Raw genomic sequence first — 23,178 nt, forward strand, 5'->3', positions numbered from 1 at the left:
ACTATTTCATCTCTCCTCCGAAAGCCCCCGTACTGGGGATCGCCTTTCATTTGATTGATTTTCTCAGTTTGTCAGAAGCAACACTGCCGTGAAACTAGGAAGAACTATCAATTCCCACCATTCACTTTGGCGCCTCCAGCTTCCTGCTCCCCCTGTCTCCGTCGGTTGGGCGGCAGAGTCATAATCCGTTGGGGTTGCCTGATTGCTACCAGCCGTGGGAGGGTATGGCCCATCACACCCACCAGATCCTGTGGCAGCTGAATTTTGGCCCAGCTCAGTGCAGACATGTCGTCGAGGGTCAACACACTCAGAGAGCAAATGGTCATCCTCAACGCGAAAATCATCAACGGGAAATGCATTGGATTTGAAATACACATCACACACTGCGGTCGTGACGGGCTGTCCGCCGAGGTTAGTGCTGATGGTAGACTCATAGGTCGTGACGAACAGAGCCAGTCTGGTATCTGTTGCACCTGAAGCTAGCGCACTGCTTAGGCTGATCCCGATAGTATCTGTATAGGTGAAATCGGTCATGGTGCAGGATTCCGGATTGGACACGGTCACGGGGATGTAATAGTTTGTCTTAATGGAATGGGTTTCGGTGGGGGTTGGTGATTCGGTCACGACAGGGAGATCAGCTGGTTCCGTGGGGAGCATAAGGTAACTGGTGGTGACACTGATCGTAGCAACTCCGTTGCCATTTTGCGTAGGGTAAAGATATTCATGCGCCACGGTTGTCGAAGTGGATATCGGAGAGACAGACGCCGTAGGGAAGACGGTGCTAGATTCCACATAGTCTGGTATCAGACCCGTGGTGATGTTGCGAACAATGACATATTGTGTGACAGCCCAGGCTCCAAATGCAGGCTGGAAAATCAAAGTCAGGAGGGGAAGGAGTGTCTTCAAGAACATGATGAGCGGAAAATTGCACGACTAGAACAGTTGTACTTCGCCAGGGGAATCCTCGCCCTTTTTAGGGGCCGGGTAATATTCTGTTTCAAGCCCTGCACGGCAAGTCAGATGTGTTCATCAAAAAGTAATCTTGTTAAATCTCTACCAGTAACTGCCGATCTCTTGGCAGTTCGTATCTGGTGGTCTTAAGCCTCTTCTAGGGACAGTGTCTGAGAGAAATTTCCGCAGAGCTGGATGATCTGCGTCAAAACTTATAGGTCTAAGCATGCGGTCAGATCTCGCAATATTCAGTTCACCGAAGTTAGAATATTATATACATATTCTGCCAATTCGTGCTATTTACTAAGACAGTTGTGGGCGAAAGTCCTATGGTATTCAACACGGAACTTTTCCAAAAAGGACAAGAGCTGCTGAAGTGGAAGGCATTCGGGAGAAAGAGATCAACAATCTGTTCAGCAGTCCTGCTATTGGCGACTTTCTTCGTATTAAAGCCAAGCTCTTGGCGCGCGGGGCCGATATTCTACTTAGAGAGATGGATCCCGCCCCCACACGGGAAAAGAGATCACCAGGCTGGTCAGCAATCCTGTTATTGGCGACTCTCTTCGTGTTAAAGCCAAGCTCTTGGCATGCGAAGGCACACGCTTTATCCTTTATTTTTTTCTGCTTCGTGAAATTTTATTCAATTTCTCTTTCTGATCTAATTCTGGAGGGCTTGGCACCATCCAGCTGATTTTAGCTAAGCACAACCACGTTGTAATCAGGTGTCCGGCTCGGCAACCACAGCTTCCCTGGCAAGAGACTGATTTTCACTGTACACCAGAGCTATGGACGATGTGCTTCGGCCTTTGACAACAGCTTCCATTGGTGTTGCTAATACTATGTGGGATTTGTGGCCAGTGAGCCAAATCAAGCACCATTTCCTCGGCTTTTCTAGCTTCGGTAAGCACCCTATCGCTGTTTGGGAGAAGCTCTCTGCTGATAAACAGCATTGCCCATGAAACAAGGTCCCAAGCGAGAATAAACTGCTTGAGTGTCTTCCGAAGCCTGTTGCAGCACAGCCACTAGAAATTATCGATGAGTGGGGTCTTGAGCTGACAACCGAAAGAGACAAGCCTAACTGGTCTCGAAACGACCAGTCGTCGGTGATTGATCTTACCTCCATCACATCGGGTCTCGCCAGCCTGAATCATACAGTGCAAAAGGGTGGATGACGTTTGAACATTCATCCGACCATTTCCCGATCTGAACCGCGCTTGACATTGAGACATCAATCGCTATACAGCAGAAGCGAAGAAATTGGAATGCGACTGACAACAAGAAACTCATCCAGAGGGTCGAAGAAAATCTTCAGGCAAGGCGTCTATCCCAGGCAGACCCACAGCAGATAGAGGCTCAATGCCAGGAACTACTGGAAGCTGTCCAGTCAGCAATTGAGGACTCAACCCCATGGGCAAAACCATCAGCGTGGTCGAACTCTGATTTTGACGACAAGTGCAAGACAGCCGTCAAAGAGGTTCGTCGTCTTCGCCGCAGACATACGAGAACGAAGGACCCCTACGACTGGAAATGTTACTCTGAAGCACGTAACAAGAAAACGCGTCTCGTCAAGAAAACTTTGAAAAGATCGCACCGGCGCCGTCCAGGGCCAAGTTGGTACACGTGGCTCAACAGTAGGGCTTTTTTGGCGCCAACGTATCCCAGTGGATAAACCACTAGAGCGTAAGTCGATCCCCGTCAAAAGCGTTGCGTAGCATGTTCACGTCGAACTTCTGCATATGCATCATGACAGTATACGCACGGTCCCGCTTCTCTATCTCTGGACTGTCTAGTATCCTGTGGAGCTCGTTAGGGATGATCTGCCACGACAGGCCGAACTTGTCCACGAGCCACCCGCACTGCCTCTTGCTCTCATCTCCACTCTCACCGAGCTTATTCCAGTAGTAGTCGATCTCGCTTTGATCCTTGCAATTGACCATGATAGAGATTGCCGCGGTGAACAGGAATTTGGGCCCACCATTAAGGCCGACGAACTTCTGATCGTTGAGCTCAAACTCGATGGTCATGAGACTGCCCGGCTCGCGGCCATGGAACTCCTTGCCCGCTTCGGTGTAATAGTGGCGTCCGGTGATTTTGGAGTCCTTAAATATAGATGTGTAGAACGCGGCGGCTTCTTCGGCCCGGCCGTCGAACCAGAGGCAGGTGGTGAGTTTGCCGACGGATATTAGGCTAGTGGTGGCGTGCTAAAAGCAATATGTGAACAGTATATAGGACGGGGGAAGAATAGCGCCTTAGTCCAAATATGCTTGTAGCTTACTGTTTCTCGAGTAAGACGAAGTGAGCATCAAGACACTATGGAGTCTGGATGACACGTTCATATTTTACCTTCTAGAACCGGTTAGTTGCGGGGTTCACGGGATACGAGAAATCGCGTGATTTACTACAGCAAGGGCCATCACAAAATCTCTTTCCACAGTTCCTAGGTCCACGGTGAGATATACCAGCCACAGAAGTACACGTAACAGCCTCCGATTTGGAATCCCCCTATTTATGATGCCAAAAGACGTGTTATACAGACACCCAACCAAACCCAACCAATGATCCAATACCAGCACCGCTAACAAGCCCACGCCAATTCCCTGCTCCTGATCCCGACAATCCCCGTGAAGCCACGGCAAGCACCCCAATAGCCGCAGTTGGCTCACTCCAGTTATCAATAGCCACCTGGCCGGAGTTATACCGTAAGCGCCAACTGCGATCTTTCCAGTCGATCTCCTCTCGGCCCCACATCCGAGCGATGAGGCAAACTCCCGCCATGCCGGTCACGATGAGACCCCCAGTACCCGCTGAGCGGAGAAGAATAGGCGTATTAAGAGATCGGCGCTTCAAATGGAATGTAGCACCGCTGTTTAGCAAGCCGATCGCAATGCCAAGTTGGAACCCACGGCTAAGAACATGGTGGCGAGAATCGTTCGTGCCAAAGGTTGGTCTTCCGCATACTCGGCCGTAGGGTAAAATTATGAAATTATTGTGTTCTAGGAGATTGGAACCAGCAGATAGGATAGTTGTTCACTTGGGCAGCTGGTCACTTTCGTGTTCTGGTTAGCCTTGCGGGGGTTAAGGCGACTTTATAATCTGGGGAATCCTTGACGGCGAATTCCACGTCTAACGGTATCAGATCACGCCACGGCCTTAAAGGCGCTTAACTTAGGTTCGAGGCATCAGCGCTCACTCGGTGTGTGCTGACCGGTGCTTAGCTGCCATTCCCAAGGGAACGATTCGTCCCAAGGTGCTACTGCAATGGGGTTGGTGTTTACGGCTGTCTACCGGTTGTGGGAGATGGGTTATTTGACATCCCAGAATAGCGCTGGACGGAGTCTTGCTAGAGAGCCATGGTGGGTGGTTGTCACTACATCTCCTGTGCCGGAAATGCGTGGTTTAAGGTGCCTCCGGCTGTGTCTATTGTTATTGGTGCTATCCTGGGTTTGTGTTGGTACGGGGCTGTGGGCCGATAAATATTCTTACTGGGTTCCGTATTGAAGATAAACATCTTCAGGTGCGATGGAGTTCTCTTGGATGGGTGCATATTGTTTCTTGCTCTGATCATTGTATATGGTAGCAGCCCTGGCACCGGTTTCCAACTTTGAAGCGGAACATCAACAATGACACAATGTGAAACCGTAGACGATCCGGGGGATTCTCAGAGATAATTACTCAGCAGGTGGAAATTCTGCCTGAGAAATGTCGAGAAGCCATCTTGTTGTCGCAGAGGGTTGGAACGATGTCCAGGATTTTTTTCTAGTATTGATGGGCTTGTGAAAAGGGAGGGCTGGACTCATCCCGTAACGTTTGGGGCTGCTTTTAAATATTTCGCTGACCCGCCGGAACTGGGACTGAAGCGCATGAAAGGCAAAGAAAGGGAGAATCTCAACAAATAGACTAGTTGGGCCAACAGTCAAAGATGAGATCAGGCTGAGCAAACTGGAATGGGATTATGGCTGGGAATATCTGCACTGATTTCGGTGCCCATACGGCTACCAGGAACTTCTCAGGGATTTTGAGGGGCTTCCATACGCACCTGGGAGTGCCGCTGGCACTTCTAATTAGCAAGTGGGCCTTCCAAGGATCATATGTAATAGCCACTTAAGCCAAACTGGGAAGCACCACGCAATAGACCACGGACATTGCTTCATCAGGTTACAGAGAGAGTCGAAAACAGATTTCCGTGGAGACTCGCGTTGTTTCTTGTCTCGTACCCGACACCCGACTAATCCGGACTGGGATTTCCGGTAAGATTCACACCAATTGTAAAGGAAATAAGTTACGTTCTGCGGAAGAATATTTGAGTCACCGAAGGGGAATCTGTCTTCGACTTTCACTGTGGTGACCGATGACAGCATACATAAGTTCAAGTAACGTCAAAACAATAAATACAACAATGGAAGCAAGCGTATGATAAACGATGCTTATTGATCGGACCGGATGGTAGACGACCGCTGCACCACGGCACTGCCGTTTGCTGCAGGCTGCAGGGGCAGCCAGTCGTGGGACTGCAAGCTCGTCGACAGACCAGCATCCCGGGACTGCGACACGGTGCGCGACTGCTGTCGCCTCATAGATTCACCGCCACTGCTTGCTCTCGTAGTTCAACCCAGTAATGTTGATTAAAATAATCCAATTGGGGACCTCGTGGCGGTGGATCAAGGGGATCAAATCCAATATCCAGGAGCTGTGTCCGACACCACTTCCATGTATCAAACGGGAGGTATTCATCTGCATCCCGGGCTAGGGGATACTGCTGCTGTTGGATATGTAGGGATTTTGACTCAACCTCTACCTTGAACACCTGGGTAGGGGGATCAGGATGATAATAATTCATATGTGGTTGTAGAGGAATAAGCCAGGTTGGTTGGCGCCGGATGACTAGGTGGTAGGCAAGAGAGGCTTAGGATATAATGCGTGTATTCCCGTAAACTTAAGAATTAACGCTTGAAGAACTAAAGCATATCGATCTCTAGGAGAGGGGTCTTATACTCATAGGTTGACCGCTCATTCTGAAGTTGACCGTTCATTCTGACTCGGTTATGCACACGATTCTGCCAGGCATCTAAGCAGTAATGAACTCGGTGATCTTTTCCTTGACGGTGGTTTCCCAGTAACCGCTTCTGACCGGCCACGTTGCTTCTGAATATTATGGATATTCCATTTCTTATGTATGACTCAAACGACGATCGAATTAAAGGCATATAGACTGTGAGCAGCGTCACTTGATCAGGGATACTTAATGCTGAGAAAAACCCTCTCCTGAGCCGTTCAAAATACTTATATGTATTTGTGCTGTAGCAACTGAGTTGTGATTTGCAATGCTGTCTTCGTCTCGGATGGGCTCTCATGCGCTGGGGCATGGAGATAGCTAGAAATCATTTCAAAATAGCTCAGCGTGATTTTGATCAGCTCGACACCAATAGACTGGCTTCTTGAGATTCCAACTCACGAAAATATTCCCTTACGCCCACATATTGGCGATCATCCGAGGCCACAGAAAAGAGATTCAAACTTGCGCCTAGATTTCCAGTCCTGTTTGTGGACGAGCTTCTGAAGACTATTTTCAAGGGATGGTAAAAATTATCCGTGCAACTAATGGCGATTCCATGCAGCGACTCTGGGAAATCCGACTAATGCCATGTCGAAAATAAAATAGGATAAGAGGTCTATTGACAGTATCTCGCTAAACTGGTTTAGAGTCGTCATCTGTACATGTTTCAATCTCCTGCAACCATTGAGAACGAAGAACCTCATTTGACCTGGGACGACTTATGTGGTCAATATCTAGCATAGAATATATGACCCAGCGGCTTGCCATCTATGATTGCGAAATTAGCAATCCAACCGGTTAAGTCAGGAGGCCAGGTACTTAACATGGCATATATCCTCAATAAGGAAGTAACCTCTCCCAATCCTGCGGTCCGCGACGTAGTCTCTGAAATTCTCGTCGACATCAGTCGCTATCTTCCACAGGATCCTGCCAGTTCTCATCGCAACGTAGGTCATAGCCGCAGCCCAGATGTCGACTGATCTTGGATCAAATTCCTTGCTGAGATACTGCTCCGGTGATACGTAAGGGCGTGAACCGCGACGTGTTCTTGACATGTGTATATCACTCTCCCAAGCAAGACGGAAACATTCTGCCGTCCCGAAATCCGATATTTTGATGCAACCATTTGATGTGAGAAGAAGGTTTTCTGGTTTCAAGTCGCGATGAGCGATTCCCATTTCGTGCAGGTAGTTGACACCACGCATAAGCTGTTTGAAGAAGCAGTCGGCCTCATTCTGCTCCAGCTGGCCTCTCATGACCACCAATGAATGTAGATCCCCACCAGAGCAATACTCCAAGCACTCACAAAGGCTGCCACTGCCAATTTGGAATAGATCGAATGTCCGAACCACATTTTGGTGCCTCAATGAAGAAGATATGGAAAACTCTGCATCAATACGCCTCTTATAAGCCGATTCGCAGGTGTCCGTCCCGCGGCGGAAGACCTTGATTGCGTAAAAGGAATCAATGTTCGGGTGCCATTCTTGGACCTTGTGCGACAGTAGGATAACTCCAGAGGAGCCGTGACCGATCACATCGCAGCATTCGCCATACTTCTGAGACACGAGTGCCATGTTTTTACCTGCAGTGGCTCCGGTTTGAGAAAGACTCTTGATCCATCTCTCCCATTCCAACTCCACCAGCGGTCGTGAGCAAGCTCTTCCAGACGTTGTAAATTTTATTTTAGAAGATAACCAGCTTGCATTTATTGCCTTTTTATTCTTTCCAACGTGCCGCTCTTTTGACGTGGGCGGTTCGTGGAAGTGGTCGTGCTTTCCATTCTCGAGTGTGAACTTTCCATTTCCAGAACTGCGGTTTTTGGTTATGTTCGTTGAGGGTGGAAACATGCCTCTGTTCGCCTCTAGTTCCACTTCGGGATCGGTTTGACTTTGAGCTATGGGCGCATAATTGAGAGCATTGTCGCTAATGGATTCGTGTCGTTTTTCAACGGCGAAGAAAGTGAAAAGCCAGGATACTGAGTTCAGCAACTTTTGGAGACGCTCAGCCATTTTTACTTGCGTCGCCGACCGGCCGGAGTTGCGGTCTGGCTGTTCGACAAATAAACTGTCAAAATATCGAAGACATAATGCAGAATTGATAAGATTGGGATTCAGTTACCTCTTTGCTGTTCGTTACTTCCGGATTTTAAGGGAGCTGCCGCATGATAGTTAAATCAATTCGTGCGTTGCCTGCGGTTTTTTGCTACCTCCGCAAGCAACGCACTGACGTAACCATTTCATAGTGGCCAAAGCTCAGAACTCGGCCCAAGCCTGGAAGGCTTGGCAATCCCTTCCAAGCGCTTGGCAAACAAGGCGGAGCAGGCTTGGCAGGCTGTACGTGGATTCTTATTTGTTGCTCTCTGCCCCATAAATGGCTGACCCGAAGGAGGACATGATATGTCTCCAAATTCACTTTGACCTTTGCCCTTGGCGGTGTCCAACATAAAAATCGTGGCACCGCTAAGGAATTCGGTCATCATCTGGAATATCTCCACCGTCCCAGTCCCCTTTTCCTGTCCGACGAATCCAAGCGTAGAGTATGGCCGGGGAGCTGACTGATCATGCAGCCCCAACCAGTTGCGACGGAGATGAAAACAATGGTGGAATCTGACCGCCTCAGTCTTGGCACATGAATATCCTTGGCAACATTGCTGTCATTGGATCCGTCCTGCCCAGAATTTGGGGGCCGGATTCAGTTAACTAACCTATTCTGTTTGATTAGCTAATCGTTGTCGTGTGGATCTGGGTAAAGTACTCGGTTTCGGCGGAATTCTTGGCGCCAAGGCCAAAACCTCGTCTCATCCAATGACGGCCTCCTGCGAACCCTCCAGCGCGGGTGGCGACCTATGTGGCGACCTATGTGCTGTGATGCGCTTGGACGCTCGCGTCCACTTCGACTCCTCACGTGAGCAGAACTCAGGTGTCAGTGTTAGCTTGGACCTGAAGAAAACCCCTGCTCCCCGCACAGAGCTATATTCTTTTAAACTCTCCTAAGCCAGTGGTTTCGCTGAAAAAGACGGACGGGCAGACGGCTCCGTTGTCATCTCAGCTACAGCTAAGCTCTCACCCAAGCACAATCTCTAATGTCAGAGAAGCAGGACATCGCTCCCGACCACGGGTCTGGTGGCAGCCCATTGAGCCGGCCGGCTCACTCACTGACTTGTGAAGCCGTGATCAAGGAACTCAACACTGAACTGGACGAAGGACTGGCCCCTGACGAAGCTTGTCGTCGTCTCGAGCAATATGGTCCCAATAAACTGGACGAAGGCGAAGGCGTATCGGTGGTTAAGATTTTCGTGCGCCAGGTGGCTAATGCAATGATGCTAGTAAGAGCACCACTATTCTTTGCGACTGTATCTTGGAATTTGTTGAGAACTTTCCGAATCTGATCCAGTCCGTTTATTGCAGGTGCTGATTCTGGCCATGGCGGTCAGTTTCGGAATTCAGTCATGGATTGAGGGCGGAGTGATCTGTGCTGTCATTATCTTGAATATCGTCGTTGGGTTCTTTCAGGAGTACGCCGCGGAAAAGACCATGGAGTCTTTACATTCGCTGTCGTCGCCTACAGGGACTGTCACAAGAGGCGGACAGACGTTCTCGGTACCGTCGTCGGAAATCGTGCCGGGTGACATGGTCGAGCTGAGGACAGGGGATACCATTCCAGCGGATATTCGGTGAGTCTACTGTTACGATGCACCTGCGCCTTCAAAGTTGCCGAGGCAGTCTATTATTTTACTAACCGTACTAGTCTGGTTGAAGCAGTCAATTTCGAGACCGACGAGGCACTCCTTACCGGCGAGTCTCTTCCTGTCCAGAAGGAATGTGGCTCGACTTTCAAAGAGGACACTGGCCCTGGGGACCGTCTCAATATTGCTTATAGCTCGAGCACGGTCACTCGTGGTCGTGGTCGTGGTGTCGTCGTCAGTACTGGAATGTCCACCGAGATCGGCTCCATTGCTCTCGCATTGCGGGCCAGCGGCAGCAAGCGTCGCCCCGTCAAGCGTGGGCCCAACGGTGAGGCCAAAAGGCGATGGTACGTCCAGGCGTGGACTCTCACCGGGACGGATGCCGTGGGTCGATTTCTCGGTGTCAATATCGGTACACCCTTACAAAGGAAGCTGTCAAAATTGGCATGTTTACTGTTTGGAGTTGCTGTTGTTTTTGCCATTGTGTGCATGGCGGCAAACCTCTTCAGCAGTAATACTGAAGTTATCATGTACGCAGTTGCAACCGGTATCAGTATGATTCCGGCGTGTCTGGTGGTCGTGCTCACAATCACTATGGCAGTGGGTACCAAGCGCATGGTCCAGCGGAACGTAATTGTTCGCAAGTTGGACTCGTTGGAAGCACTTGGTGCCGTTACTGACATCTGCTCCGATAAGACTGGAACATTGACCCAGGGCAAGATGGTCGTCAAGAAAGCATGGATTCCGTCTCGGGGGACATACTCCGTTGGCTCATCCAACGAGCCTTTTAATCCTACTGTTGGAGATGTTACCTTCACCCCAGTATCTCCTTCGCAATTTGATAACGAGAAAGAAGGTCCAGCTGCGGGAAACCCAGAAGGCCTAGTCTTGGGAAACCGCCAGCTCGAGGACTTTCTGAACGTCGCATCTATGGCCAACCTCTCTCATGTGCACAGGTCCGAAGAGGGCGAATGGAACGCACGGGGTGAACCTACAGAAATTGCTATTCAAGTCTTTGCATCGAGGTTCAACTGGAACCGTGACCGCTGGACTAAGGGCCAGAAACCAGTTTGGCACCAAAAGGCTGAATTTCCATTCGACTCGACAGTCAAGAAAATGTCCGTGATTTTCAGTAAAGTTTCTCCAGAAGAGGACTGTACAATGGTATTTACTAAGGGTGCTGTCGAGCGCATCGCTGATTCGTGCACTTCGGTGATTTGGGACCCAGATTCGTCTACCCCCGTCCCAATGTCTGATGACCACCGCAAACAAATCTTTCAGAACATGGAGGAACTTGCCAAACTGGGACTCCGGGTATTGGCTCTGGCCCATCGACCATATACTAGTCAGACACAACTGCTCGAAGATTCCGACCTGGAACGTGAGGATGTAGAGAATGATCTGTGCTTCCTGGGACTCATCGGGCTGTATGATCCTCCTCGCCCTGAGACTGCAGACTCCATTCAGGCCTGCTACCGAGCTGGTATAATTGTCCACATGGTCACTGGAGATCACCCCGGCACTGCCAAAGCGATTGCGCAGCAAGTGGGAATCCTTCCCGTTGATTTCAGTACTGTGGCGGCTGATGTCGCGGACGCTATGGTCATGACTGCCAGTCAATTCGACAAACTAACTGATGAGCAGGTAGATGCTCTTCCCACCCTGCCTTTGGTAATCGCACGCTGTGCCCCTCAAACAAAGGTGCGCATGATTGACGCCCTTCATCGGCGTGGTCGTTTTGCGGCCATGACTGGCGATGGCGTAAATGACTCTCCTTCGCTCAAGCATGCCGATGTGGGTATTGCTATGGGACAGGCGGGCTCGGATGTGGCCAAAGACGCCTCTGATATTATCTTGACGGATGATAACTTTGCTTCGATTCTGAATGCTGTCGAGGAGGGTCGTCGCATCTTCGATAACATCCAGAAATTCGTGCTTCATCTGTTGTCCGAAAACATCGCCCAGGCCTGTACCTTACTCATTGGATTGGCTTTCAAAGACGCTGATAACCAATCTGTCTTCCCTCTTTCACCGGTGGAAATCCTCTGGATTATTATGATTACCTCGGGTATGCCAGACATGGGCCTTGGCATGGAGGTGGCTGCGCCTGACATTATGGATCGCCCTCCCCAGAGTAAGCAAGGCATATTCACCTGGGAGGTGGTGATTGACATTCTTGTGTATGGCGTCTGGACCGCAGCGCTTTGTCTGGCGGCATTCTCTGTACGCATGTGGGGTTTTGGCGATGGTAACCTCGCCCGTGGCTGCAACAAAGAGTGGTCAGAAGATATCAAAGACTGCGAACTCGTCTTCCGAGCACGAGCCACTACGTTCGTGTGTTTGACATGGTTTGCGTTATTCCTGGCTTGGGAAATGGTTAACATGCGTCGGTCATTCTTCCGCATGCAACCAAAATCCAAGAAATACTTCACCCAGTGGATGTACGATGTCTGGAGGAACAAGTTTCTTTTCTGGTCTATCATGGCTGGGTGGATCACCATGTTTCCTATCCTCTACATCCCCGTGCTGAACGATGTTGTCTTCAAGCACAAGCCCATAACATGGGAATGGGGCATTGTGGCGGTCGAGGCTGTTCTATTCTTCATCGGCGTTGAAGCCTGGAAATGGGCCAAGCGGGTCTTTTTCCGCATCAAAGCTAAGAAAAGTCCGGTTTTGACTTCTTCCAGAGACGTCCCGGAGCGACCCTAACGAAGGCTTTCCCTGGTCCGATATTGAGAAATTGGCCAGGGAACACACCCTCACCTGGACATAGCGCACACATTATGGATACAACTCAACGGAATGATGCCAAAGCTAAAACTTTGAGGCTGCTATTGGAAAAGATTGTTGAGGGCTGGGCCACTCACTGCCTCCTGGGCTGGTCTTTCGCCCATCTTCGAAACAGATCGCATGAAACAGATTAAAGGTCATCGAATTATTCTACCATGGTAATCTGACGGAATGTAAAAGTCCACGTAAGAAGAAGCAAAATTCATTGAAAGCCACTAATGCATTATTTGGCAGAAATGGCTACTAGTGAATATTGGCGATGTATTATTTCTTGTTTTGCTGGTAGTCTTCATGCACTTGCAGGCGTCATTTAATTTATTCACCAAATATGCCCGAGGTGTGCCAATAAACCTATGGCGGATCCACATGCTGTGTACAGCAGTACCTCCCTATGCGGTGTATCATCTTGATCCGAAACAATTATACTGCTCTGTGGCCGGTCTCCTGGCTAGGAACGGACAAAGAATCCTGTAGTCCCCACTCCCCCTCCCCTATTTTTTTCGCGTGGAATCGAACCAGGAGACCGACGATAACAGGACCAATGATCGTATTCAAAAGAATGGCCCAGACACCAGTGATGAAACCCTCATCACTGACGTACGGAGTTTCGTTATGTCCGATTTCGATGATCAATAGGCCGATTTCACCGCGCGCTACCATAGCAGACCCTAAGAGTACCGCGGCGAGCCAGACACGATTCCAACTTCTCCTCTCTCCCTGCTCGGTTTGTTCTTCATCGCGATCCTTCCCCCCTCATTCCTTTTGGGCAGTCCCTGGTTCAGCTGCTGCGCACGTATTTCTTTTCTGTGGCAGGGTTTACACCTTGCAACAACTTGCCATACAGGTATCCAGATCCCAACAATACACTATTTTGAACTTGTTAGCTCGATCATTAACAACTTCTACGAGTATCTGCTTACTTTTGCAAATGCCATAAGGAGCGTGTAAACCACTCCTCTCCAAATTCGCTCTCCAGTCCACAGTTGCAAGAACGGAATCGCGAATCCGACGCTTGAGAAGAACAAAGGCTCCATCAGATACTCCTGAGGACCCAACAAATATTTCTCAAATGTGTGAATGAATGTAGGACTCTTGTCCGCTTCGCGCTCGCCCTCCTCACGGCTCATGACAACGAATGGTCCTTCCGGGCGCTTGCTTGGAAGGTACGTGAGAAATACGCCCGCCAAGAACGCTCCAAATAGGACAGATGTACCAGTAAAGCCAGCGATGCTAATAAAAGCCGCAAGAACAAGGGTCATGAGAATGATGTTGGAGATATGGTCAAACCGCGCGAAATGGTGTTCGACAAACTTTCGGAAAAAAGGCGCAAATACCCACTTGGTGAAAATTGGTGTTAAGATAGCCATGGCTATCGATGCCACTATCGGACGCCCAATGAGCCAGCCGAGATTGACGTTCGTTTCTCCCGAAAGTTTACCCAAGTCGCCAATGACACTATGGAGTTAATCAGTTAAATGCATTAATGGTACCTCGTTTCAACAAGCAACATACCTCAGCATAACAAGTCCTACCACGTCATCTATGACAGCTGCGCTCACGAGAACGGATCCTACTCGAGTCTGTGAGAGACTGATCGAGCTTGACGCAGAACTGATCACAGCAAAAGTGGTTCCTGGTACGCATCAGCGATCTAACTAGACAAAGTGCAGTCAACTTTTTAAATAGAAATGAATGAAATTGCTTACCTAGTGACGTGGCGGAAAGAGCAGCACCGATGATGAATGTCTCGACCGGACCTGCCCATGTTAGCTTGTTTACAGGGATCGATGATTACCAGACAAGGAAAACAAACCATATCCAAAACCAAGGTAGAGCAAAAGATATGAGAGACCAATGGGAAAACAAACCCCAGTTGTGGCGCCAACCATACTCAAAGTGAAATTCTGCTTGAGTAGATCCACACGAGCGCCAAGACCGCCTAGAATAGATGACATCAGTGTCCACACCGAAGCCGATGAAAGTGTTTTCCACCTACCTTCAAAAATTATCAGAATCAGACCAACATATCCGAGAGCGAGAAACGTCTCCTGCCAGTTACGTTCAAGGATATCGGCCAACGGTACACCGTAGATGATGCCGACAGCGATTTGACCTATAATGCCGGCTTGAAAGATCTTCGCGGAGACCCATTTCGCAAGAGAAAGGAAGAAGAAGAAAGAAACGATGATGAGAATCTCGACGACTGTGATTGTTCAACGGGGAGTGAGCAGCGTTCGGTTGAGATAGAGCTTGGGTACAAACTTCCGGGTTCGTGGTATGGCAGAAATCCATTGGCCATTCTGGAGCGTTTCTTTCAACTTTGTGAGTGACGATATTGCAAAAACAACGAACGCCGGTCGTTAAATATTCTGCACCTCTTGGGGTGGGGAGGCCCCTGTGGCGACTTTCACAGTTTGGGTGGTCTGGGCAGCCTAGTTATGACCTTGGTGGGGCTGAGGTAATGCAAATGTTGGATTAACGGAACTCACATATGAGCCGAACAGTCCACCCCCCCTTTCCACCCAACATACATATATATATTTCAACAACCATCAATAATATTAGAGTGCACTATTCCCAGTAATACTAGGACAGCTTTTCCGGCGATGCCCTATATTTCGGCAACAACCCCAGCGCTAGGACGGCCTCTGATTGGCCGATTCGCCTGCCCGCGTTGGTGCCGAATTGACTAAATATTAGCCGGCCCCACGTAATTTTACCAAAATTACTTGGCCCTCGTAAGGAAGTGGCCGTCGCTGTCGCCCTTCATGAGCTCGGCGTACTCATCACGCATAGACGGGGGTGCCATTTTTGGGACAGTGTTCAAAGTGCTTATCTGGAAATAAAGAAGCGATTCGAAATCTCGTCTTCATCTGAGGGGCAGCTCAGTTAACTGTGTTCTTCACACGGGCGTGTGGTGCGTGTGGCTCGAGACCCATCAGAATATGTTTAAACAATGGCGTTCATGAAGATGTCTCCGCCCATAAACACGGACTAGGCTTACCGAGTACCAGATAGATCTATCATTTGATGCCAAAATATATGGCCCACAGATAATTGTTTATGAAAAGTTCCTCTTATCGGTAACATCATATCGCGGTCTCTGGTCCGTGAAGATGCGGGACATTGCGCAAGACCGTTTTGTTTGTGACGGGTTGGAAAGTGAAGAAAACACTTGCTGGTACTGTATTTATGTACATTTGATGGTCATTGTATTTATACTGTATTAGTACTGATTGTGGATCTATTGTGTCAAATATTTTCATACGTGTTTCTGTATGCAAGGGTTTTTTCTCTTTTTTTGCGGAGGTACAGTAACACCACATTAATTTGGTGAGTGTATGGGGTAAACTGATGTCGAATATTGCTATACGGCAAACTACTTACTTTCGCCAGCTGACCCCAGAATGAAATGTCCGAATTTCGTATCACCTGGTGTCCTGGTTCTAGGATAACACAATTGCGGACGCAACATTGCTGGTTAAGTACTTAATCTCCGGTCAAAAAATTAGAGTATTCTCCTGTTGCTGACCCGCATTGCTTGCAGTGCTGCCAAACTGCTGATTCTTCAAAACGGCTCAACGCGGTATCCCCAGCTCCTCAATACATAATATTTTGACTCTTTACAGGAGCGGATTTCCGCTTTTTCCTTTCCCATGCCCGACCCCTCTTCTAATATTTGTACCAGAGTATAGAAGAGCCCCAGTCAAACTCCAATGCCACGCCGCTAGGGGAAACGTGTAAAAGCAGATCCAGGATGCCGAAATTTCCCACGACGGACATCTCGTAAGAATGTAATTCGCTCTGTCCAAGAAGCTGCGTAGTACTTCAGTCGAGGACATTATATTCGGATTGACTCACAGCCCAATCTCGCCTTGATGGGCAAAGCGACAGCCCGGCTCGCCGCAAAGACAATTTTTTTTCAATTCTCTCCAGTAGAAATCTGAATAGTCCACCGTTATCTCACTGCCAGCCTCAACTCCGCGAGAAACCACGATCACACGTTCCACCCCACACCAATAGAATCTCTGGAATTGGCAGTTGGGTCGGCATGAATGATTAATGAAACGAGTGAAATTACCTAGGTTGCCTTGGAAAATTTGATAGGGTCGTTCTGGTGTTCCGCCGGCCATCACATCCAGACCATCAATTCCGAGAGTGATGAAACCAACGAATTCTGCAATAGCCATGCCTCGTTCAAATGGCTTCCAAGCATCAGTATGCACACCAGAGACGGGAACGAAGGCGATTGAACAAGGAAGGGGGTTTCAAAAAACATACGCAGCGGGCAACCACTCCATTATTCTTTCCAGTAGCCGTGTGAAATATTTGCACCGGGGAGGGACAACGAACACAGCCAAATATATTTGGAAAGCAGGAACAACAGTTGGAAGTCGCATTATCCGACTGTTTTTCCTTGCATATTTGACACAGGTCGGGGTCTAACCCTGGGTCGCGTCGAGGGTCCTCCGAACCAAACACGTCCTGGTCGATCACACAGTCTTCAACGAATTGATACGCGAAGCCATTTGGTAATGGTAGATGTGAGTAAGTATCTTGAAGTGGCAACGCTGGCCCGGTATCGACTGTAACCCATTCATGAGGGTGACCAGTGTATCGGCGGGGGCCACTCTGGTCTACAACTCGAAGGAGATCTCGCCAACCGGGATGGAGAGTATCTGCGGCGACTTCGAGACTGGGTGCAAGGTGGCGCAACCGAGTTGTGAGTCCATTATCAAAACCAATCCTATACTTGCACAAGCGATAAACACCGGCCCCGGCAAAGATCAGACAAGCCCAGCCCCCGAATCCTTAACTTCTTTGTAGCCACGCCACACCGCCCTCGGTTACTATTAGCAATGATGTTGAAGAGGAGAAAAGAAAGAAGGGGATGGGACGAAGCAAGCAATATACGAAAGAGCGACTTACATCCTGTTTCTGAGCTCTTTTTCCTGCCAGCCGAGCGTGCTGCAGGCCTCTTTCAGCGCTATCATTCGAGCTTCGACATTCGTACACTCTGGGTGTTCGATACGGATCGATGCAATTCGTGCTTGGAAGCATTCCACCCAATATGATTGAATGATCATTTCCAGAGCCCGCGACGAACGGCTTTGGTCACAATATGTTCTGCACAGGCTATTAATGGCTCGGAAAACCTAAGACTCGAATTGGTCTCATTAGATCACTCGGTTCCCGATCCCCATGATAAGGAAAATGCCGCACATACTTCCTGACTGATACCAGTGCGGAGACTAAATTCTGGCCTTCGGTCCTGTACAATCGTCAGCATTGGCAGACATACTGAGCTATTTTGCTGGCAAGATACTCACCGGAAATGACACACTTAATGTGATTGGAGAGTGTACCTGTCGCCATATTCCCAAAATAAATTTATCTATAGATGAAGGCTGCAACTTTGGGGTTGCTAAATCATTCGCAGTTCTTTTGCGTTGAGGGAAGCGAGTATCACAGTGAAACTGACGGACCGGCGGCGCGGTCGCATTGGACGATTTCAGACAATCCTCGGCCACCGCATCATCGTTATCAGATTCAACATCTTCCATCGCCAGAGCTATTGCTTGCGATTTTGACGGTCGCAGCCCGCTGACGGTCTTGTGCCTTGGTCTCTCATGGATGGTCCGGGATATGGATGGGGCCGTGACTGGACAGCTTTCACGACCAGACTGTACGTCGATGCTGGACTATTCTCTAAAGCTTAGCAAATGGATTCAATTTGATGGGGGATTCGCATAGGCACAAGGAACCCACTTTGACCGGAGACTTCGAATAAGTAACCTGCCCGGGCATCATCGCAGGGACACAACCTTCCTTCATGCTCAACCATCCCTAGTTTCAAGTTAACAACAGTCATTACATGGTGTTTATCGTGCTTCGTACGAGTGACAGGGACTCGTTAGTCGGCCTGGTGACGGTCGACTGGGCATGATCCGAAGAGCATACGACGGCATCAATACGCAAGCAGACTCCTTCATCCTGCTTGCTGAAAGAGTCCAAGGTAGATGCAAGCTGAGTAACAAAGTCCGCATTTTGGAATAGTTCCGACAATTTTGCTACGACCGGATGGTGTGCAAGCGAATGCATCGTCCAGGGTTTGGAAAATACAGTCTGTGGCTCTGTTCACGCAAAGGCAGTCGATTCTGCCCGGGCAGAAACTGCTGACTCAGCAATTGCGCGGTTCAAGCTTGGCACCGATCATGATGACACAACGGATCTTTGCACTGTGGAAAATGGCCTATTGAGCCCTAACGTCTTCTATATGATCAGTACTATGCACAGACCCGAGGGCACTTTACATATCAGTAATTGGGCCGAAAGGTAAATACCACTTTCTAAGTTGAAGATGCGCAGAGGCGAAGATATCGATGGAGACTCGGTAGAAATTGGTTAAGTGCATTCTTGTTTGGGGTTGGGCAATCAGACTGAACCAGCAACTAATACACCCAGTGGAGCTTGACTATGGCGAAATTATAAATTACCCCTCTGCCCCTTTCCGTGGCCAGTGACTTTCTTTCTACCTTCGAAAACCAACTTTCCTCCTTGCAACACTTCAAATCATGCCGTCCAATTCCGACGGCGCTGATACGGTTTCACCACCCATTGAGAGAGAAAGGTCTGCGGTATCCTATACTTATGATGGCATTAGTGGATGGAAAAGCGTTCGAATTCTTCGAATTGGAAGAGGGATGTATCATGATGTCCGGAGACGCCTGCCTTATTACTTCAGTGACATTCGCGACGCGTGGACGTACAGAACCGTCGCCAGTATCATTCGCATGTACTTCGTGAAGTAGGTTGGCATAAGCCTGCAGTCGAATGTGATGCTAATAACTGAACGTTTAGTATGCTTCCAGCCATAGCCTATACTCTGGATATGAATCGGAGAACTGGGCAGTTTTATGGCATCAATGAATCCCTTTTCTCGTCTGCTTTGGCGGCGATGGTATTCAGCGTCTTTGCAGTACAGCCTCTAACCATTGTCGGCATAACTGGACTGATCTCTTTATTCAATTACACCATATATGACATCGTCAAGCTTTATGAACCCTCCATTTTCCCTGAATTCATGTGTTGGGTGGGAATCTGGGGAGCTATTTTCCATTGGATTGTTGCGCTCTGCAACATGTGTGACTACATGAGATATGTGACAGATTTCTCAAGTGAAACGTTTGGTTTCTATGTCGGGACCATCTATATCAGTCAGTATCTGCGCGATCATATCACTTCCGGCAAGAAAGTTCATTAACCCAGATTTTAGGCAAGGGCGTGGAGGAGCTAATCAGCGAGTTCACAACTAAAGGGCACATCGCTGGATTCATGAGCTGCATGGTGGCTATTCTGTATTTCTTGACCATTTACAGCTTAGAAGCCATCGGTTCCAGCACCGTTTGGAGGCCCGGCTTTCGGGGTTTGCTGGCTGATTACGCGTACGTGGTATGTATCAAAAATTCTAGGTTTCCACATACGCAGTCGCTAATGAGTTGCTATTAGATTGGTACAGTATTCTGGGTCGGGTTCTCGCATATCCCTGGACCGCTCCAATCTGCAGATGTCACTCGTGTACCCATCAGCAAAGCCTTTTACCCCACACAGCCACGAAACTGGCTGATTCAATTTTGGGAATTGGATACCAAGTGGGTGTTCGCAGCGCTTCCTTTTGGATTCTTGATCATGTTGCTATTCTATTTTGATCATGTACGGATTCTTTCCAATCACACCTGTCTTGACGGTGGTGTTAATCCAGTCACAGAATGTCAGTAGCCTAACGGCTCAGGCTCGACAATTCCCTCTGAGAAAGCCGGCTGGTTTTCATTGGGACTTTTTTCTTCTCGGTTGCACCACATTCGTTTCCGGGATCATTGGAATCCCTTTTCCTAATGGACTAGTCCCACAGGTAAGATAGCCTATCGATTTCATTCAAATCCACTTTGTGTACTCTAACATTCTGACTCAGGCGCCTGTGCATACTGACTCCTTGACCGTCTATCACACTCAACTTCGACTTATACCAACTGAGGAAGGCGAAGAGTCCGAGATCCGCCGCCCTGTCATCAGTGCAACTGCAGTTGTTGAACAGCGCATATCACATTTTGTCATGGGGCTAGCTATCATTGGTACTATGACGGGGCCTATTCTGATCGTCCTCCACACTATGCCTTCCGCCGTTTTCGCCGGCGTTTTTTTCATTGTTGGCTGGGGATCCATCGGGAGCAGCGGTATCATGCGCAAAGCTATCCATTTAATACAGGAGGACCGGTTTGTGCAGCGCGACGAACCTCTCTTGAAAGTCCGCAGCCGCAAGGTCATGCTATGGATCGCGTGCCAGCTTATTGGGGTCGCTGCCTGTGTCGCGATATCCGAAACCATCGCTGCAATTGGTAAGTAATTCCTTTCATTTTAGTTTCTGCATCATTATTGACGTCTTCTGCCCTTTTCAGGATTTCCCGTCCTTATTATAGCACTCATTCCATTCCGAGTGTGGATCATTCCTAAGTGGTTTTCTCGGGACGAAACCAGCGTCCTTGACGACATGACAGCCAATAACAAAGCCGTGTTGGCGAGTCTTGGTGGACCGCCCCGCTTCCCAGGCGAGACTCACACCCAGGAATTTGGTCTTGAGCGCCGGTACTCGGAACAGAAGAGAGGCGTGAGTAGACAAAGAGCTGGTAGTATTCACCGTTGAGTTTTGCATGAAATCATTCATGAAGCGGCCAAATATTCGTAGTTGTCTAGCCTGAGCTATAGGTATATACGAACTAGTTTCGTATCAAAGCATTAGTTTGAGGAAAACACATGCTCCTTTTTCTCTCCTCCCTCCCGCTACATTCTAGCCCATAGTATTAAACACGTAGATTTACAGAATGCGCTAGTACCTGGCAGAGCAGTATCGCTACCAGAATGAGTGGGTCACATTTCTTCGCGCCGGTCGGGTAGGTACCAGCGGTGTGGTAGGTTGGCACCAGGTATGCAATATATCATCGTAACTTTAGAGCCACCTTGCCACCACAGGGCACGGTGGGATAGTGAAACTCTCGTGATTGATAGTCTACCAGCGCACCACCGAAATATCTCTTTTCGGAACATTGTCAGTCGACCATAACAAGATTCTGATCTATGCTGAATGAATGACGTGAATATAGTAGCTGTCTTATACCTTTTCCACGGCCAAACCTGCATTTCGAAAGTGCCCCTCTGCACTTCTTTCCCTTGCACCAGCGATATCAACACAGCATTCGAGAAATGTCCCAAAGACTTGGTCTGCATTTCTTGCGTAAGACTGTCAATTGCGCCGGATGAAGGTCCTGAGCTCAGCGAAGAAATGTTCAATAGGATTCAAGCCCGGAGAATATGGAGGTAAATACACCAGCTTTACCCCAGCTTCTGAACACGTGCGTTGTTTACGCTCGGAGTAATGAAAGGATGCGTTTCCATAACTATCACAAACTTCGGGTCGGGCCATCCTCCGCAGGGCTGAAGAAGCTGCTCGATGAAGTCCACAAAGACAAAGGCGTCGGTCAAGCCCCGGAATACCCGTGAAAGAACGATACCATCTTGAGCATACGCATATAGATTTTTGATATCGCGAAGTCTGAGATAAAGTGAAAGTATTCATAACGTACACTAAGTCTAGATTGCGCTCTCGGGCCTTGAATCGGGCAGTCTTTCTTGACCAGGCTTTGGATGCAAGAGCGCGAATGATACTCGAGTTTGCTGGTTGGATGGCGAACTCTTCCCACAGGAAAACCGTTAGCCATCTCGTCAAGATAAAGGTCGGGCTTTTCGAGCAGGCGATCACAGAGAGCTTGTAACATCACTGGAGTGATGCTTCTCGGCCGACCACCTTCATTGAGCGGTGCTTTGATGCTGCCAAATATTCGTATGTTAGAGGAAATCCTCAGGATGGAACTCCTGTGGCAGCCAGCTGCCCGTGCCATCTCAGTTATAGATAGTTCGCCACCATGGATCATATCATAGATTAGCTCATGCGTGGAAGAAGCTAGGTTTGGGGCCATCTTTGGTTGGACCACTCGTGATTGCTAGTTCAGTGTGCCTCCCGAGGAAGGCTATTTCAAGAGGGGTGAGGTGCCAGTTGTATAGAATTGACTAGCGAATACATGTTTGAAACAACTGAATAATTTACGGACGAAGAAATACACAGCAACTTACAGGGGCCCTCTGGAGGAATTCCCCATGTAGTCTAGTGCGTCTTGGCAGCGTGCTAAAAAGTGATTCGAAGTGTGTAGGTTGTCGCGTCAGTTTCGGGACGTACTGGAACTAAGCCAGCCCATACTACAGTCAATCTCGAAATCGCGTTGACCAACATACACTGAGAATCTACTTCCTGGCCCCACCACCCAAGGCCTTAGCGCGGATCATTTATTGAGCTACTCGCATTGCGTTGAGGGGTACAGTAAAACGCGCCATGCATGGTACATTACCATGCGGCGTAAAATACCTTATGTGTACGCAAAACTCATGGAATTTCATGTATTCCTATGGTCGTTGAGCTTTGCAAATCAGTTGAGGAGGGCCACCTGGCCCCAATAACTCGGCGACCTGCTGGAAGGTCCCTAATCTCGTGTGCAACATGTGCTAGTTAACGTTCGTGAGGGTGTCTCTTTGGCTCAAAGCAACTAAATGGGGTATTCCATCGGCAAATGATCATTTTGTCCCGTCGTCG

The 23,178-nt window shown here is 48.8% G+C and overlaps 7 protein-coding genes across 7 annotated transcripts; 2 read left to right on the forward strand and 5 right to left on the reverse strand.

The window, feature by feature from the left end:
• Positions 1-63: 63 nt before the first annotated feature.
• N7532_001977 (uncharacterized protein) lies at positions 64-912 on the reverse strand (the record flags this gene model as incomplete). Its single annotated transcript, XM_056614471.1, has 1 exon — positions 64-912. The coding sequence occupies one exon, from the start codon at positions 910-912 to the stop codon at positions 64-66; it is 849 nt and encodes a 282-aa protein (XP_056479512.1).
• Positions 913-2,624: 1,712 nt separating this feature from the next.
• N7532_001978 (VOC family protein) lies at positions 2,625-3,866 on the reverse strand (the record flags this gene model as incomplete). Its single annotated transcript, XM_056614472.1, has 3 exons — positions 2,625-3,138; positions 3,488-3,792; positions 3,855-3,866. The coding sequence occupies 3 exons, from the start codon at positions 3,864-3,866 to the stop codon at positions 2,625-2,627; spliced, it is 831 nt and encodes a 276-aa protein (XP_056479513.1).
• Positions 3,867-6,807: 2,941 nt separating this feature from the next.
• On the reverse strand, positions 6,808-8,013 carry N7532_001979 (kinase-like domain-containing protein; the record flags this gene model as incomplete). Its single annotated transcript, XM_056614473.1, has 1 exon — positions 6,808-8,013. The coding sequence occupies one exon, from the start codon at positions 8,011-8,013 to the stop codon at positions 6,808-6,810; it is 1,206 nt and encodes a 401-aa protein (XP_056479514.1).
• Positions 8,014-9,086: 1,073 nt separating this feature from the next.
• N7532_001980 (cation-translocating P-type ATPase) lies at positions 9,087-12,398 on the forward strand (the record flags this gene model as incomplete). The annotated part of the gene is made up of 3 exons (XM_056614474.1): positions 9,087-9,329; positions 9,412-9,677; positions 9,752-12,398. 3 exons carry the CDS (start codon positions 9,087-9,089, stop codon positions 12,396-12,398), a joined length of 3,156 nt encoding a protein of 1,051 aa, XP_056479515.1.
• A 501-nt stretch (positions 12,399-12,899) lies between these two features.
• On the reverse strand, positions 12,900-14,778 carry N7532_001981 (cation:proton antiporter; the record flags this gene model as incomplete). The annotated part of the gene is made up of 7 exons (XM_056614475.1): positions 12,900-13,196; positions 13,400-13,934; positions 13,992-14,112; positions 14,186-14,236; positions 14,293-14,418; positions 14,476-14,682; positions 14,742-14,778. 7 exons carry the CDS (start codon positions 14,776-14,778, stop codon positions 12,900-12,902), a joined length of 1,374 nt encoding a protein of 457 aa, XP_056479516.1.
• Positions 14,779-16,336: 1,558 nt separating this feature from the next.
• On the reverse strand, positions 16,337-18,351 carry N7532_001982 (SET domain-containing protein; the record flags this gene model as incomplete). The annotated part of the gene is made up of 7 exons (XM_056614476.1): positions 16,337-16,684; positions 16,761-17,226; positions 17,252-17,329; positions 17,409-17,635; positions 17,707-17,751; positions 17,810-18,163; positions 18,238-18,351. 7 exons carry the CDS (start codon positions 18,349-18,351, stop codon positions 16,337-16,339), a joined length of 1,632 nt encoding a protein of 543 aa, XP_056479517.1.
• Positions 18,352-19,054: 703 nt separating this feature from the next.
• Positions 19,055-21,535, forward strand: N7532_001983 (uncharacterized protein; the record flags this gene model as incomplete). Its single annotated transcript, XM_056614477.1, has 9 exons — positions 19,055-19,287; positions 19,341-19,696; positions 19,756-19,931; positions 19,989-20,192; positions 20,248-20,391; positions 20,452-20,875; positions 20,936-21,144; positions 21,368-21,427; positions 21,488-21,535. The coding sequence occupies 9 exons, from the start codon at positions 19,055-19,057 to the stop codon at positions 21,533-21,535; spliced, it is 1,854 nt and encodes a 617-aa protein (XP_056479518.1).
• Positions 21,536-23,178: the final 1,643 nt, after the last annotated feature.

Source organism: Penicillium argentinense (genome assembly GCF_028826775.1).
Source record: "Penicillium argentinense strain IBT 30761 chromosome Unknown utg000002l_segment0_segment0, whole genome shotgun sequence".
In the NCBI taxonomy this organism is placed as follows: Eukaryota; Fungi; Ascomycota; class Eurotiomycetes; order Eurotiales; family Aspergillaceae; genus Penicillium; species Penicillium argentinense.